Source organism: Octodon degus, unplaced genomic scaffold, assembly GCF_000260255.1.
Source record: "Octodon degus isolate 3935 unplaced genomic scaffold, OctDeg1.0 scaffold00031, whole genome shotgun sequence".
In the NCBI taxonomy this organism is placed as follows: Eukaryota; Metazoa; Chordata; class Mammalia; order Rodentia; family Octodontidae; genus Octodon; species Octodon degus.
Window position 1 is genome coordinate 11,218,386 of NW_004524607.1, and position 17,669 is coordinate 11,236,054.

Below are 17,669 nucleotides of genomic sequence, written 5' to 3' on the forward strand. Positions count from 1 at the left end.
TATTTCTTTAGACAGAGGCCAGAAAAAGGAGCCCAACGTGTCAATATGGAAAGTGAGTTTTCCTCTGGGCAAAACAAAGGCCCAAAACAGACACACGCCCCGGGCTTCCTCTCCCGGCCAGCCCTGCAAAGCAGTCTTTAATCCAGCCATCTGCTTCCTTCGCTTCTTGCCCACCTGGTTCCAGGATGCAGAGACCTCCCTCCCCACAACCCTAGGCTGTCACAGTGACCTGCCTCCCAGCTATAAAGGGCTGCAAGGGCAGGGCTTGCTGCCTGCAACCAGGGAGGTCAGGTCAGCTGAAATCAGGGTGTGCCCACAGCTTCTTGTCCACCAACAGGTGACTCCTTCCACTCAGCACAAGAGGTTAGCCAGGCCAGAAGAGACTGGTTGATCATTCATCACCCTGTCCCCAAAGACTTCTAACTACATGGCCATCAACCAAGTGGACCAGGTAGCCTCCTGCCTACGTGCAGGGAGTATCTGTCTACAGAAGGGCACCACTGAAGGGCCAGAAAGATCCAGCCAGGGTTGAACAAGTGTCCTGGAACAGAGTCCAAATGGATTCCTTTGCATCTTCTGAAATTTTAGCCCTGTGAATATACCACTCATTCAAAATCTGCACTGAAATTACACAGCAAACTGTTGTTCAGATTCAGGTTAAAATAGATACAACACTTCAGTCACAACAGTTCCCACAGCCCAGCCAAGACAAGGCTGGATAGGCATAGATACGACACTTAAGTTACCTGATTCCCCCTGGTGACCAGGCCACCTCCCCAAGGGGACATCATTGTCAGGTGGACATGAGAACTCCAGGGCTTCTGCAGCCACGTGCCATGAACCAAGGTTAAAGCAACACAAGTTTATTCTCTCAACAGTTCTGGAGGCGAGAAGTTCAAGGTCAGAAGGACCAGATGGAAATCTAGGTGTGGATGGCCCCTTCTCCCCTCTTTCAGCTCTTCGTGGCTCCAAAAGTCCCGACTGGGGGCCACAACACATGGGCCTGACTCTGTGGTCACACAGTTCCCTTCACCTCCCTCTCAGAAGGACATACATACGTGGCAGCATTTCAAGCACACCAGAGAACCCAGGACCTCTACTTAGTCACGTGTGCAAAGTCCTACTGTGCTGCATGCAGGAGGAGACTCCTAGGTCCCAGGGACCAGCTCATCTGTACCTTTGGGGGGCCTGCCCCATGCCCCTCACTAGGGCCTGTGTGCCCTCCAGAATGGACAGTTGCCACTGGGCCCATGTTGAGTGGACCGGGCTGGAGAACCCAAGTCCTTCTCCGCATCCAGAACAACTCAGGTCTTCCCAGTAACCCAAGAAGCAGCACCGTGTCTCCTTGACCATGAAGTAAGATAAGAGCACCCCATATCTTGGGGTGTGAAGAAAGTCACCTCAGCTGCACTAGACTTATGTGGGCATCCCTACACAATGCTTCCAGCTATCCTTCTACCTTGGCTTCAGTCCTCCCCCAAAAGATGCCTTCCTGGGGTCCCTCCTGGGCACAGATGTGACCAGGGCTGCTCTGACACATGGCCCTGCACATACTATACCAGACGCCACTCCACCTGGGAACCAGAGAGACTCCCTGACCCACGAAAGTGTGGGCAAGTGGGTAGTCAGGAGGTCTCCTCTAAGCACAGATCCTCTGGCCTGCCCCCTCCAGCCCTTCCAGGTAAGAACCTAACAAAAGGTACCAACGGACTTTCAATGCCTTGTACACCCACACCCACTGTGGTTCTTTGTTTGCTTGTAGTGCAGATCGAATGCAGGACCTTGCACAGTTCAGGCAAGCGCTCTACCACTGAACTACATCCCAACCCTTTATTCTTTATTTTCAGGAAAGGTCTCACCAAGCTGCCCAAGCTGGGTTCTAACTTGCAATCCTCCTGCTTCAGCCTCCTAGAGTCCTGGGAATACAGGTGTGTATCACCACACCTGATATGCACTGAGGAATTTATCCTACGAAAATAGACAAAAACTCACAGATGACCCTGCAGAAAAAGGAGCCCAACGTGTCAATATGGAAAGTGAGTTTTCCTCTGGGCAAAACAAAGGCCCAAAACAGACACATGCCCCGGGGCTTCAAAATTATATATATATACACACATAAATAGCCACAGTATGAAGGCAGCTGAGCTACAACCCCACAAAGACAGATAGGGAAAAAAAAAAAAAAAAACCCTAAAAATGCTCTCTGACAGAGATATTTAGGACATCTAAATGTGACAGTGTGGTATGAGATCCATCTTATGATTACATATGGAGTCAGGATCCTCAAAGATGGCCCAAGCATGCCCAGAATTACCTCTGGGACTTGGGTGACAGGGAATACTTTTACTTTCTACCTCATATCCTGGTCTTTTCAATTACTGACATGGCCACCATCCCAGATGGGACACACGAGTCCTTTCCAGCCCTCAGGTCTCTTTCCCCAGAAATAACCAACCTCTTGCCTGCTGGTGGACACTCAGGCTCCCTGCCACTGGCCCAGGGCCCTGAGCAGACAGGAGCAGGCACACGCTCTGTGGAACAGTATCACTCCGTGTGACAGTGGGAGGAAGATGCCAGAACATTCAGCCCATATGATCAGAGCAAAAGGAAGCACGGCGGGGAGGCTCAGGATGTGGGAAGCTTTGGATGCACACAGCATAGGAGGGAGGCAGAGGCTGGGATGTCTGTCTCGAACAGGACAGGGGTACACACAGCACAGAGCTTCTGCGGCCCCCTGCCCTGTGAGTCCCCAGCTCCAGGAAGCGGTGATGTGCCTCTCCTGAAGCCCTGGTTCTCTGTGACTTGGCCTTGTGATTGGTCCTGGAGCCCGGGAGGGGTGCAGTACTGTGCAGACCCAGGGGACCCCACACTGGGCCATCCTACCTTCTCTCATTGTCATCCAGGTGGGCAAACAGCACATTCTTGGAAATGGCCTTGGCCAGGGCAGTCATGGTCTTATAGTCCTTGGGAATGACCTGCGGGAGCCAAGAAAAATCAGACTGCACATGGAAAGAGTACTAGTATCGGTGATGCTAAACAGGCATCCTTTATGTATACTTTAGGATTGTTTTAATTTTTAAAATAAAAGGAGAGAAATCCATTGTGAGCAAGAGGCAGTGTGGGCACTGTCTAGAATCTCGGATGGTTGTTGACTGGCTCTCCTAGGCTTCAGAGCTAACCAGAAGGTCTAGAAGACAGCCAGGTCTTGGGCTTATTGTCTTTTCTTGATTTATTTATTTTACTGGCTTTTAAAAGAAGTAATTAGCAGTTGTTTAAAATTGAAAGCTCCCAAAAGATAGGCATGTGGTGCTTAGGACCACACCCACAGGGATGTGGACAAAGTGAGGAAGAGGTAAAAACAGAAAAGGGGTCAGGGTGGGCAGGTGCCAACAGGGTGGACCAGGATCCCCAGGAAGAGATGGGTCAGTGGGTTGAGTCAGGTCAGTGGGTGGGCCTGGAGGGAGTCTTAGATCCAAAGGTCTAACTTAAAGTACCTAAGTGATAGACAAGCACAAGCACCCTACTTCCCCAGGGTACCCTGCAATCCGACCATGAGGCTATCAGGCTATACCCAAGAGGATTCTGCTGCGGTGCCTGTGACATCAGCCTCTTCGTTGATGTGCAAAACATTCCCATGATGACCCCATGAGGAAGACCCTGAAATGCCACTCCAACCCTAGCAGGCTTCTTTAGAAGTTTCCGTTTAAGTAGCTGTAAAGACTTCCTTCCTCCTGCGCGTTGCCTGTCCACCCAGCAGCTGAACCCCTGCTCTGATCTCCCAGTTTCCTCAGGGGCCTTGCCCTGCCCCAGTACCCCGTCCAGTCACAACTAGCAGTCCTGTGTCTTGGTTCCTCTGGCTTGGGATACTTTTCAGCCTTCCCTGACTTCCAATAGCTTATTTTTTGATGTCTGCACAGTGTGCTGGTCACATGCTGCAGTGTCCCTTGCTTGGGGAGGCTTTCCTTACGTTCACAGGGCAGGGCTGGGTTTGGGGAAGGACACTATGGAGGGGAAGTGCCCTCACGAAGTCTAAGTCATACTTTCAGTTTTATCATCTGAGCATAAAAGTGCTGGGAATGGGCAGGGGGAGTGACAAAAGGGTACAGAGTGGGTGGCACTGATGGTGACACAGTACTGTGAAGGTGCTTAATGTGATCAGGATCGGGGTGTGGCCCGACTGTGCCCCTAATTCCTGTACTGGAGCCCTATCACCTGTGTGGAAGAGGGGAAATAAAGTGCTAGAAGGTGGATTTATGGACCTGGATCTGCCAGGATTAAGGCCCTTAGGAGACCAGCGAGCCTCCTGCAGGTCAGAACCACACCCACCACACCCCAGGGTTGGGTGGTTGCCCTGTCCCCTCCCTGAGCCTACTAGAATCTAAAGCCTTGTGGGGTTGCAGACACACACAACACATATACACAATACACACACACATATATGCACATGCACACACATACGTACATGCACACCCCTCCCATAAACGTGCACTCAGCTCAGAGATGATGGTGACTCCTAGCCCACTAGTGACCATGTCTCCCACCCCACGTGTCTCCAATCTGTCTGACTGGAGGGGAAATGGAGGCCCCAGGAGTGACAGGGGCCCCTAGGGGTGCCAGGGATCTGGCAGGTGGATCCCACCAGGCCCTTACCTTTCTAACATAGGAGACTGCATCCTCCTCTGTGTAGACCTCAGCGCTCACACCCCCTCGCCGGCGCCGGGCCTTGACCACAGGGTTTGGAGGAGTCGGGGACACCTCCTCATCGTGGGAGTCGGACTGTGAGTTTGACTTCTGCCGGGCCAGAATCTGCCGGTTTTCTTCCTGTATCAAGAGAAGGGAATGGGAAGAGATGAGTCACTGGCCATCAGGGCATAGCCAAGCGGAAGGAGAGGCCTCCGGGGCCAGGGCAAGGCAAGGGACCCAGCATGCTGCACAAGCTCCTGGCCACCATCACACCTGCCGGCTCCTCCTCCTCCTGCCCTGGGTTTCAAGGGCCTCTCTAAGTCTACCTGCTCCTCACTGGACAACTCTGCCAGAACACCCACCTTCAGGCAACTCTCAGGTTAAGGAGCACTTATGGCTGGATCCCAGTGCCTGACGTCAGCTTCTCAGGGTCTGATGCCACCACAGGGGGCTCTGCTCCTTCCTGTTCCCCAGTGCCCAGCTCACAGAAGATACTCAGGACACCTGTGGGTACCCAATGCAGCTCCAACCACACCAGCTGTTCCTGGTCCTGTCTCAGGGCCTTTGCACTTGCTGTTCTGACAGGTGGCATGCCCCTCCCTCTGGATTCCCACATGGCAGCTCCCCACTCACCATCTCCAGGTCTGTGCTCAGTGAAGCCCTCAACCACCCCTCTAAAACTCCAGGGCCCAACATCACACGTGGACAGTACCCCCAAGATCATGGAATACGTGGAACTCAACAGGCCTTGTCTAGAGCAAGGACTTGTGCTAGCTGTCAGAAGGTCTCCACAGATAGGACCAACGTAAGGATGCAGAAGGGACCACAAAGGATCTGAGTGGCTCTAAATCCAACCAGAGTCCTTAAGGGACACAGGAGTAGAAACACAGGGAAGAGGCCATGAAGACCTCTTTAGGCAGAGATCAGAGCAACAGGTCCACAAGACAAGGGGTACCTGGAGCAACCAGAAGCCAGAAGGGGGAGAGGAAGGCTGTTCTCAGAGTCATGAGGGAGTACAACCTTGGGCACCACGTTCTCGGATGTCAGCCTCTAGCACTATGAGGGGACAGGTGCATGTGTCCTAGACTCCTGGTAGGGTTATGGGAGACTCACAGAGGGCCAGGCAGCCACAGGTTAGGCACTGGGAGCTGGAGCCCTAATCTGCAGGGAAGAGCACAAGGTTGGGAAGCTGGTTGCTGCCCAAGGTCATATGCTTCCATCCTGTTCCTGCCCAAGGTCAAGTAGTGCAGGCCCATCCCAGCCCTTCTACAGGAGTTCCACCCTCCCTATGGGAATGAGCGCCATCCCCAACTTCCAGGGAGGTTCAGTTGAGGGACCAGTCACCCTGAGCCTTTTTCCTGCAGGGAGACATTCAGAGTGACAGCTAGCACAAGTCCCTAGGTGATCCACCAATGCTCACGAGCTACCCAGTGGAGACTGAGGTTCCTCTTCAGCATCCCCCACCCCATCCCCATGTCCTCAGGTTCCCAGGATCCCCAGGCAGGGCCTTCCTGTGCCAGGACTTTCTCTCTACACTACGCCTCAGCACCATTCCTCACACCAGGGTGGATGTCTCACTCTGCCATGAGTTCCCAGGCCCAGTGGGTCAGGAGAGCAGTGCCCCCATCCTAGATAGGAAGGAGACATCCTTGCCATGAGCACATGCGTAACATCACCGCCCTGCATTGGGAGGGTGATACCCCTACCACCCACAGGCAGGTGACATCACTGGCCTACAGAGACCCTCCCACTTTTAACTCCCAGCTCAGTTTCCACATTTAGTCCCACAGCATGGACTGGGGACTACAAAGACTACAGGGAGAGCTCCAGGAGCACACAGTTCCTACAGCTTAAGTGGGCTGTCATTCTGGGAAGCATGATGACGTGCACCACGACATTTGGAGAACCTGTCAGTGACAGCCTGCATGCGTCCCGGGCCTGTTAGCATGAGGACATGGATGGGAGTGACCACAAAACACAGCTGGCCCTTCACCCTGTGGATGTGGACACACCTAGGAGAGCAAGCCTGGAAGGGATCATCCGAGCCACCAACTGTCCACAGGCCCTCTCAATCACAGCCAAAGCCCAGGCCCCAAGGATGAGGTGAGAGGGGCCATACCACTTCTCCCAGGCTCATACCATGCAGCAGACACTGTGAGTCACAGTGAGGGACTGCCTGTCATTGCCACCTCTTATACCTGCTGGATCCTAATTCTCAACCAGGAAAGACACCAGCAAGGGTGCTCTTCGATGCAGTCGCTTTGCAGTTGTTTAAAAATATCTTTATGGAACTTCCAAAAAGAAGATGGCAGGAAGATGACATGTCTCCTCCCCCCAGACACTCCACTACAAGGATAGTAACATTAAAATATGTGCATATATAAATCTACAACAAAGAGAAAGGGAGAGATGCCATCAACCAATTCCAAGAGATTCCTGGAAGCAGATGCAGGCCTGGGTTTCAGTGTGCAGACGTGGGTTCTCCTGGCTCCAGGAGAGGAACAAGTCACCCTGACATGTGGGTGGAATGGTAGCTGGCTGGAAGAGACCCTGGGGCAGGGGGCCAAAGCTGGACTTGCCCCACCTGGCTCCCCTCCCCCTTTTCTTATGGAAAATTTCAAAAAAGACACAAAAGTGGAAAGAATATAATGAATCACCAAATGCACCCCTCCCCAACGCCTGTTGTCAAGACGGCCGTGGCAGCATCTCATTCCATTCTCTTTGCACGCAGAGAATCGGAAAAACCCCAGATACTGCATCATGTCACTTGAAATACTTCAGTTTGCATCGCTAAAAGATGACCCTTGTGAGACACAACCACTCGCCCATCATGAATGAGTCCTTGGGTCCCCTTCCCCGTACCACAAACATAACAAAGCACCCCCCACGCAGGTGGGCATGGCAATCCCCATCAGCAGTCTAATAATCAATATTTATTCCTTTTCAGTTTTTATTTCTATCCATACATGCTTGCAGTGCGTAACGACTGCGTTTGTCATGAAGGGCTGGCACATGGACGTAACACACCTTCCTTCTCTTTTGTTGTCCTCTTCCCAATCACTTTGTCTCTCCTCCCTGCATCTCTCATTCAGTCAATTTTGAAACTTTCTGCTTTTCTCTATATTTAAAGTGGGGATTTTTTGTGTTTGTTTTTCTGTATTGAGGGCAGGGTCTACGGGGTCTATAGGGTCTTACTACGTAGATTGGACTTGTAGTGATCCTCCTATTTTCAGCTTCCCAAGTGCTGGGATTACAGGCGCGTGCCACCACGCCCAGTCTCAATCACTGACTTATCACGCCCCTGGTTGGGGCCAGTACAGCACACCAGGAATTGAACCCTGGCCACTGCGCTCTACCTAAGCAGGTACTTTAGTCCGCTGAGTTATTAGGCCTGCCCCTTAAAATGGGCTTTTTAAAAAATCCTAATCAGGATCTAAATCAAATGGCTGATTAATTCTTAAATGTAAAACATAAGATTACTTGACACTGAGGAAAATATTCCACATAAAAAAAAGCAAGAAAAATATGGGGCCAGGGAGATGGCTCAGTGGAATAAGCGCTTCCCTGGCAAGTGCAAGGGCCTGAGTTCAATCCCTGGTTCTGCCAAAAATAAATAAATAAATAAGAATGAGCCGGGCATGGTGCCACATGCCTGTAATCCCAGCCATAATGAGGTTGAAGCAAGAGGATCACAGTGAGTGTGAGGCCAGGCTGGGCAGTACAGTTAGTTCAGGCCAGTCTGAATTACATGGCTAGACACTGACTCAAAACAAGAGAAGAGAAGAGAGCAAAAATAAAAATAATAATGAATAAAACAACCCTAAAGGAAATAATTCAGGAAAGAGAAGACAACTTCAAAAAAGATTACATATACATAATATTATATATATCCTGTTCAGAGAGATTTGAAACATTATCTCATCCACTGTACATTAATAGGACATTACGAAAATGAGAGCTTCCTTTAAAAGCAAAACTAAGATCCAGTATCTAATTTACATAATCTATATTACATAAAAATATATAAAACAGTAAGAAAATAAATCATGGAACTATCCAAGAAAGAGAACAAAAGGACAAAGAAATCACATAAGAAAAAATCTGCCAAATACAACCTAAGAGGTTTGATATATGATTACCAAACATTCCAGATGATAAGACAAAAGGGAAGAATTCTCAAGAATAAGAGAATTTCCGGCAGGGCATGGTGGCACATACCTGTCATTCCAGCACTCTGGAAGGCAGACACAGAAGGACCACAAGTTCAAGCCCAGCTTGAGCAACTAAGTGACTTGTTTTGAGGACCTATCTCAAAACAGAAGATAAAAAGGGGCTTGAGATTCAGTTCCGTGCCTAGGTGCTAGGTTCAATCTTTAGCACCATAAGAAAAGAAAATGATGATCACAGATCTCTTTTTGAAAAAATATACATGCTATCAGAATGGACAGTTAATGAAATTATAGAACAGGGGCTAGTATATTATTTAAAATTTTGAATTTTGGGGCTGGGGAGATAGCTCAGCCATCTAAGCACCTGCCTGGCAACTCAAGGACCCAAGTTCGAACCCCACACCACAAGCCTCGCAGGCCCCACCCTCAGGTGTGCTAAACTGGCCACCGAACCCAGACGCGGTGGTGGTGCAGGCCTGTAATCCCAGCGCTGAGGAGGCTGAGGCCAAAGGATCAGTAGGAGTCTGAGCTGAGTAGTGAGACCCTGTATCAAATAAATACATAAAAGATTTTTAAAATTTTAATTTAGAATTTTGGTAGGAAAACAATAAAAGACTTAAAAATAATGAAACTATCCTGGGAAGATGAGCAAAAAGGGCATATTCAGTATTGTCCAAAGTCAAATGATGGCCTACAAGCAAGCGCAGGGGCCAGGGGTTCAATCCCTGGGCCTGCCATGCCGGCCCTGCCCCCGGGGCATGCTGAGATGGTGACTGAGACTGGGCCCGGCAGTGCGTACCTGTAATCCCAGATCTTAGGAGGCTGTAAACAGGCATATCACTACAAGTCCAATTTAGTAGTGAGATCCTGAACACCCTATAGACCCTTCACTAAAAAATACCAAAAAATACCAAAAAAAAGTCAAATGATCATGCATAAACATTTAAGATTTTAGATACATTATTTTTTACTGCCCTGGTCCACACCCCCTTTTACCTTTCATCTAGGCTAATTCTTAACATTAGAGACCTTATTACAGCATAAATCGTAGTTTTACTCTTAGTAAGGGCAGACTTTGTTACTGAGATTAACATTTCTGGTGAGATCAACAAGAAAACATTGACGAAATATGAAAAATATCTTTTTGGAGGCATCAGAGAGCTTGGGCAACCATGGTAATCGCACTGCTGTGGGGATGGAGGTGTAGAAAGCAGGGAGGACACCACAGTGCTGGGGCCACGTCTCCCTGCAAGTAGCGTTCAGCAGATTCAGAACAGGGGAACAAGAAAAAAACCAGAATCCAGGGCTTGCCTAGGGAAGAAAGCCCTCACAAACCCCAGAGACTTTGTGCAGTTTGCAGAAGTCAGAGTGAACGAAGAGAGCCAGATGCACTTGGAGCCCCGACCTTATACCACCTAGGTCCCCTCCAACCGGGTGGTCTGGGATCACAACGACCCCATAATGAGCCGCCAAGTCTCTCAAAAGGAAGATACCGTAAAATCTTCTAATTTTTCATGTGCAGTGTCAGGTATTCTGTCCAAAATAATTCCCCTAAGAAGAAACAAGATCATGTAACCAAAAATTAAGAGAAAGAATGAACAATATAAAGAGACCCCCTGCCAGGGATCTACATCACAGAACCATTGGACAGGGACTTTAAAACAGCTGTGCTCAGTTTATTCAAGGAAATCAAAGAGGAGACCGAGAATGTTGGCACAGAAGTAAAAGAGGAAAAAAAAATTTTTTTTGAAGCCAAATGGAAATTCTAGATCCAAAAAACATAAACATAACAACTGGAACTAAGAACTCAGTGGATGGGTTTAGCAGCAGATTAGAAACACAGGTGACAACATTAATAACCTGGAAAATAAGTTAGAAGAAAACATCTAGACCAGAGTATAAAGATACAAGAGGAAAGCAAATATAGGAAAGCGCAAAAGAAGACACAGGGGATGGTAAAACACTCTAAATTGCACAGAATTCAAATTCCAGATGGAAAGGGGGAAAAAATGGCAGAAGAAATGTTTGATGAGATTATGATTAAGAATTTTCCTGAGTTAATAAAAGACATCAGTCAGGCCACAAACTCAAGAGACACACAAAAATCCCACGCCTCAGGCCCCACTAAAGGCACCAAAGACAGAGACTCCTAAAGGCAGCCTGAGAACAAAGGTGCACCGCTTTCCAAGGAGCCCGCAACCTCATTCCGGCCTCTGAGCAGGCGCAGGACAGCCAGAGGGCAGGAGGGATGCTGTCGGAGGTGTTGAGGATAACAGCAGCAAGCAAGAGCCAACCTCAAGCTCCATCCCCAGCAGAAACAGCCTGCAAATGAGGGTAATGCAGGACATTTTCAGGCAGTGGCACAATCCTGACTGGGCCGCATTCAGAAAACACCAAGAACCGGGCTGCTGGCAGGTCAATGACCCTGGGAGAACGTGGAGGTGCACAGAGACCAGGGAACCAATGAACAAGCAGGTGAGGGCCACGCAGGCAGAGGACACACAGCACTGCCCAACTGAACGCATGCTGCCAGAAAAAACATCAGATGCATAGTGAGGCCACTCCACTAAATCCTCCCAGTCACCAACCTGAGTGACAGTGCAAGTTCCCTCTGCCCCTCCATCCATGCTGGCTCTGCCCTGTTCCTACCCTACCAAGCCTCCTCTCTCAGAACCACTCCTCCCCAGTGTCTCCAGGGCTCACCATACCCTCCCACCACCTAGGCCAGAGCCCAGATGTCCCCTTGGAGGAGGAAAAATAGGAAGAGGAAAAGGAGGAGGAGAAGTAGTCGGAGGTAGGGAGTATGGTCAAAGCCTTGCCCATCCCCCTGCCCTTTCTACCCTCCCTGGATCCAGTTGCTCTGATCTGGCACTGCTTCCCTCCTAGGATACAGCCTCACACACTGCACAATATCTGGTATTTGAGCCAGTGCCTGGGGCCAAGGACATAGCTCAGCGGCATAAGCACCTGCCTGGCAAGCGCAAGGTCCCAAGTTTGATCCTTGGTACTGCCAAAAAAAATAAAAGAAACAGTGCCTAAACATAATAGATGCTTAATAAACAAATGAACAATACACTCAAAAATGTTTTAAATGTCTTTCTGCACACGTGTGGAACTGGGTTTTGAACCTAGGACCTTTGCAATGAACTATATCCCTAGCCCTTTCAAACAAAAAATGGTTTTTGTTTTTCTTTTTTTATTTTGAAACAGGGTCTCCTTAAGTCACTAATTTGCCCAGGTTGGGCTTATACTTGCCATTCTCCTGCCTCAGCCTCCCAGACTACTGGGATGACAGGTGGCCACCACGCCCAGCTGAAAGTACCATTTTAGAAGTCACAGAGTAACTCAGGAAATTGGCTTTTCTTTCTCTTTTACTTAACATTAGATTCATATTTGGATTACAGTCATGCAACAAAAAGAACGAAGAGAAGTAGAAGGGGGAGCCTGTTTACACAACAGAGTTGAAAGAGAAACTGCTCTTTAAAACGCTGAGGAGCAGAGACTCAGAGCTTCTCACTGCCCCGCCCCTCGCGCTGCTATAATGCTCATACCACACACCTAAGATAGCAGTTTAGGGCTGGAGAGACAGTTCTGCAGTCTGAGCGCCTGTCTGGAAAACACAAGGACCTGGGTTTGATCCCTGGTACCACATGCCATGCTGGCCCCAGAACCCTGGGCCACTGAAACCAGGGGTGGTGGCACATGCCTGTAATCCCAGCACTGGGGAGGCTGAGACAGGAGGATCACTACGAGTTCCAGCTGCGTTGCAAAAACCTGCACCAAGTAAACAAGATTGTTTTTAATTGAAAAAAAAAAAATCAGTTTGCCACTGCGCAGACATAAATACCACTAAGAACATCAAAATAAAAACAAATCCCAGGAACAGTGACCTCCCCTTGCTGCGTCCCTAAAGGTAGGCTCCTGATGGTGAGGGTCTAGGGCCCAAGGATGCCACCCAACACGATGCCCAGCAGCCCTGTACCAAGAACAAAGGGAGCAAATGGCTGTCCCTATTGCACTCTTCCTAGGCATGCAGGTCACAAACCCAACCCAAGGGTCTCCGTGCCTAGGCTACACTGGAAAGGGAAATGGATTCCAACCCAGTGACAGGGACATTCACATTAGGAAGTGGCGATTAGGGCAAAACCCAGGCAGACACTGGCCAGGACTCCAAAGGCAGGTCTCCTCCAACAGAAAATATCCAGTTCCCAGGCCCCACTCAGCCTTGATGCACAGGCTGCCACATGCTGGGCTGACACATCCTGGCCATCTGGGCGGTGCTGTCCCTCCCACCCATCATACCTGCACCTTGTGTACTTCGAGGCCATACTGGGGTACAGCTGCGGGCTTCAGCCAGGCAACCACTGCGGTCTTCTGTTACCATGACAACAAACCACATCACACTCTCAAAAACACCCTTGAGCCACAGATCCTGTTTCCAGTCACCAGAGGATGACACAGAGGCAATGACTCTGCATTTGGGGAATACTCCGTGATATGTTTGTGTTCTTTCATTCAACATTGGGAATTTCAGCATCTGCCACCCGTACATGAACCAAGGATGACAACCAGAAATGTCAGCTGCATGGCAAGGGGCAGGCAGGCACTGGGCCTTCATTTTTAGCAACAATTCCAAACAACAGAGGTAACAGTGAGTCCTGGATCATGGAATAGAGGTGAGAGAGGTGAGGACTGTGCCAATACAGAGGCTCTGCAGCCCCTGGAGAACATGTAGCAGGTGAATCTGTTCCTGGAGTCCAGACCACTGGTAGGCAGTTCGCACTGCATCCTGGGAATGCAGAGGTGGGCACAGCAGCTAGTGTGGTGACAAGGGCATACTGGGGTGAAGCCAAGCATGGAAGCCCTGATCTAACAGGATGAAAACCTCACACAAACCAAATGCAGTGGCACATGCCTTTCATTCTAGTACTCTTAGGAGGCTGAGGCAGGAAGGTCACAAATTGAAGTCTAGCCTGGGCAGCTTAGCAAGATCCTGTCTCAGAAGAAAAAAATTTTCAAAAATCTAGGAATGTAGTTCAGTGTGAAGGAGGAAGGAGGGAAGAAGGAAGGGAGGAAAGGAGAGAGGAAGGAAGAATGAAAGGGAAAGAAAAAGCCTCACACATAAACCTAGACTTCCCAGATAAGCCAGGATACCTGGTAGAAAGGTCTGTTTGAGCAAGCAAATGAGATTTTTTCTTAACTAAGGTAAAATTCATACGACTTAAAATTAACCATTAACCTTCTGGGGAGGGGAATGGACCCCAAGACCTTCATATTAAGCTACATCCCCAGCCCTTCTTTTATTTTTTATTTGAAACAGGGTCTGGGTAATTTTCCCAGGCCAGGTTTAAACTTGCAATCTTTCTGCCTCAGCCTCCCAGAGTGCTGGGATTACAGGTGTGCACCATCATATACAGATAAACATTGATCATATTAAAGTATGCAACACGGTGCCATTGTTAAGTACACTCACAGGTTGTGTGACTATTGTCTCTGTTCTTAGACATCCTCAGGCCAGAAAGGAGCCCTAGACTGTCAGCCATCAGTCCATCTCCTGCCCAGCTGTGGCAGTGCCGCTCTGTCCTCCGATCTGGCCTGGGCACAGGAGTCACACGTGGCCTGTGCATCTGGCATCTCCTACTCCACACCCTGTTCGTGCCTTGCTCCCCTGGCAGCTCAGTAATCATCCCGTCCCTCTTGGGGTTTCCTTTCCTAATGCCAGGCTCCAAGCAGCATGCCTGGTGAACTCCTTGGTATGCTTCAAAGCCCAGTGTGGCACCACCTCCAATAAGAAGCTTCTGCTCGTCCTCCCACGTGCAAAGCACCTAGCTCAAAAGATCTGTGCCACGAGCACCTTACCCACTTGGCTGGGACACCTGCCCATAACAGAGATGGGCAGGTATACTGTGGGCACCCCACCTCAGAGGAAGATGATGGGGGCCGCAGCTGCGTGTCCTACTGTTATGCAAACTGTCAGGTCACAGCTACTCAGTTCCTCCTTCTGACCACCTGCTTGCTCAGCTCAGCTCTCACCTCTACTCCAAAGTAGATGGATGGGGAGGGGGTGCTTGGAGCTGAAGACGTCAGTAGAGGCTACAGTCAAGGGAGCAAAGAGGTCCCCAAAGAGCCCTCAAGTGTCAGCAGCAGGTCAGTTATGGGCCCAGCCATTGGTGGTGATGTGTAAAGCACAATGTCCTTGCTTCACATGAAGGACAGACACAGGGAGGGTACAGCTGGAGGGCAGGATTTCAGGGCGGTCCCTGTTAGGCTCAAGGGAACATAAGGAGGCTAGCTGGGTCAGAGCTCATGGCGCCAATGGCTTTGGACGCAGCAGCTCTGAAGGCTCACAGTCAGCAGCTGTCTGGAAGCACCTAGAACTTTAGCATCTAAGCCTCAGAAGCCCCCGTCACATGTGGGAGTAGGCATGGGGCACATGGGTCCAGTGGGGACTCCAGCCCCACCCGCAGTCCCTGTAGGCAGCTGCATCTGTCTCACTTGGCTGGTATCGCCTGTCCTGACAAGAGAGTGACTTCCCACTCCAAGAGGCGCAGGGTCAGACAGGGCAGGACACAGGTGGCCCAAAGCACAAAAGTGCTCCAGGAGGCTACTAGAGAACTCAGAGAGGTGGAAGAAGGGCCCCTCCTCCGGCCGGGCAGGAGACCTCCCTGGCTCTAGCTCCACAGTGATTCCTGGGCAGCATCCCCACCCTTGTGGGATTTCAGGAAAACCTCTCAGTTCTCAGATCTCCTTCCTGTCTTCTGTTTTCACGCTGCCTAGTTGTCTGAATCTGCAGGACAGTCCAGGTCACCAGGTCAGGAAGGGCACTCCAATCTGCATAGTAACAGTGTGGGAACAGGGATTCCAGAAATCTCTGAGGCCACAATTTGCCCCTAAAGCAAGGAACTCAGCCTGGGGATTGTCCCCATGCTGTCCCCAGGGCCCAGTGACTGCTGGGAATGAAGCTCCTCGCCTTCTCTGACTATACTTTTCCTACACCAGGGAGGAGACAGAGACTTCAGCCTGAGAAAAGAAAGTGTTTTGGTGGGGGTGGAATCCAAAGAGATTTTCTGGAAATGAGTTAATTCTCTTGAGAGAATCCCATACTCTAGGACAGTAGGATACCTCCCCACCCCAGCAGACACAGCTTGCTTTCTCCCACTGAATGGGTAGCTCAAGGGCCCCTTTTCCATGCTGGACTCACACACTGGAGGAGGGACGGCCACGTCTGTAAGTCGGTGTCCACAAAGCTGTCTACCCCACGCAGGCCAGTCAGAGTGGCCTTTCTGGACTACCTCCCAGGAAGAGTTCTACAGACAGCCCCAAGATGGCCGCACTGTGTTCTCAGTCCAGTCTACAGGAGGTGAAGATGGGATCTGACGACCGAAGTCTCCAGGAGAAAGGCCAGTGGTCACCAGCTCTAGGGAAGGAAGCATGCGCCCCTCTGAGGCTCAGCATTCCCCATAAGCCAGGAGTGAGTCTACTCATCTAAAGTCAGGAGACTGAGTACCAGAGAGGGCAAAGGTCTTGTTCAGAGAACGCCCAACCAGTCGGCAACAGGCTGGAAGAGAAACACAGGCCTCTGATCATTCCTCAAGAGCCTTCTGTATGCCATGTCTCACCCAAAGAATAGAATAGAGGAAAAAGCAAAGAGTTAGGGATCCTCTGATATTAAACCGCCCGTGGTAAGGGAGCTTGGGAGGGCTTCCCGGAGGAGGCGCCTGGTAGTTGACCCACTGATCCATTTCTGGCACCAAAGAAAGGAGTCAGCCCCAGGGGACAGAGTGAGCAGTGTGAGTTCATGCCCCACTACCGCACTGCCAGGACTGCTGGAAGCGTGCTGCTCTGTCCTTCCCACCCCCAGCACAAGAGAGGCCTGTGTCACTTCTCCCTCATGCACACCATCTCCCTGGATATCTGTTTCCTCAGTCTCCTCAGGGAGTTACAGCTGATTTCTTCTGAGCACTACTATCTCTTCAATTTGTTTCATTAATGCCCACTTTTATCTTTTTAATTTTTCTCTTTTGTCGTACTCTGCTGTTTTGTTTCTGGCTTCTGGGGCTGGACACTGGTGGTGGGCTGAAAAGTGTCCCCTCAAACCCAAGTCCACCTGGAGCCCCTGGGATCCATGCAGACATTATTAAGTCAGGTGGAATAGAAAGGGAGCAGCAGACTCAGTACATCTTGGGAACAGAGACTACACTGTTTTCCCCTCTTTTAATATTCAAAATGTCAGAAAATAATTATAACACGCATGTAGACATAATATGTCCAACAACTATAAATTAAAGGAGCAAAGTAAACAGGTCCATACAATGGGAAGCTTATATATTTTACCTGAAATGGTAAAATAGTAACTCAAAAAATATAGTACGGGGCTGAGGAGAGCTCAGTGGTCTAAGCCCTGCCTGGCAAGCGCAAGGACACGAGTTCAATCCCCAGTACTGCATGCCATGCTGACCCTAGAACCCCAGACATGACACTTAAACCAGACATGGTGGCACACACCTGTAAACCTTGCAATGGGGAGGCTGAGACAGGAGGATCTAAGAGTCTGAGCTGCATAGTGAGACCTTATCTATACCAAATAAATAAAGATTATTTTAATTTAAAAAATATAGTACCTATATAGTAATGTCTACAGCAATCACTTAAAAATAGTAAAAACAACAAATAATTAAATACTAAAAAATAAAGAATCTTGGGGCCTTTGCTGAATAGCTCAGTTGTTTAAAGCGCCCCTTGGGCAAATCGGACCGCGGTTCGATTCTCAGTTCCAGAAACTGCACCAGACCCATCCTTAAGGCCCCCAGAAGTAAC

General features: G+C 49.7%; 1 protein-coding gene across 9 annotated transcripts in view; it reads right to left on the reverse strand.

The window, feature by feature from the left end:
- Prkar1b (protein kinase cAMP-dependent type I regulatory subunit beta) overlaps positions 1–17,669 on the reverse strand; it is a 131,554-nt gene that overhangs the window by 75,982 nt on the left and 37,903 nt on the right. For all 9 annotated transcript variants that reach the window (XM_004629584.2, XM_023713410.1, XM_023713411.1 and 6 more), the window contains exons 3-4: positions 4,651–4,821; positions 2,884–2,975 (exon numbers count right to left, since the gene is read on the reverse strand). In XM_004629584.2, the coding sequence (XP_004629641.1) occupies positions 2,884–2,975; positions 4,651–4,821 (263 nt within the window). The remainder of the gene's footprint in view (positions 1–2,883; positions 2,976–4,650; positions 4,822–17,669) is intronic.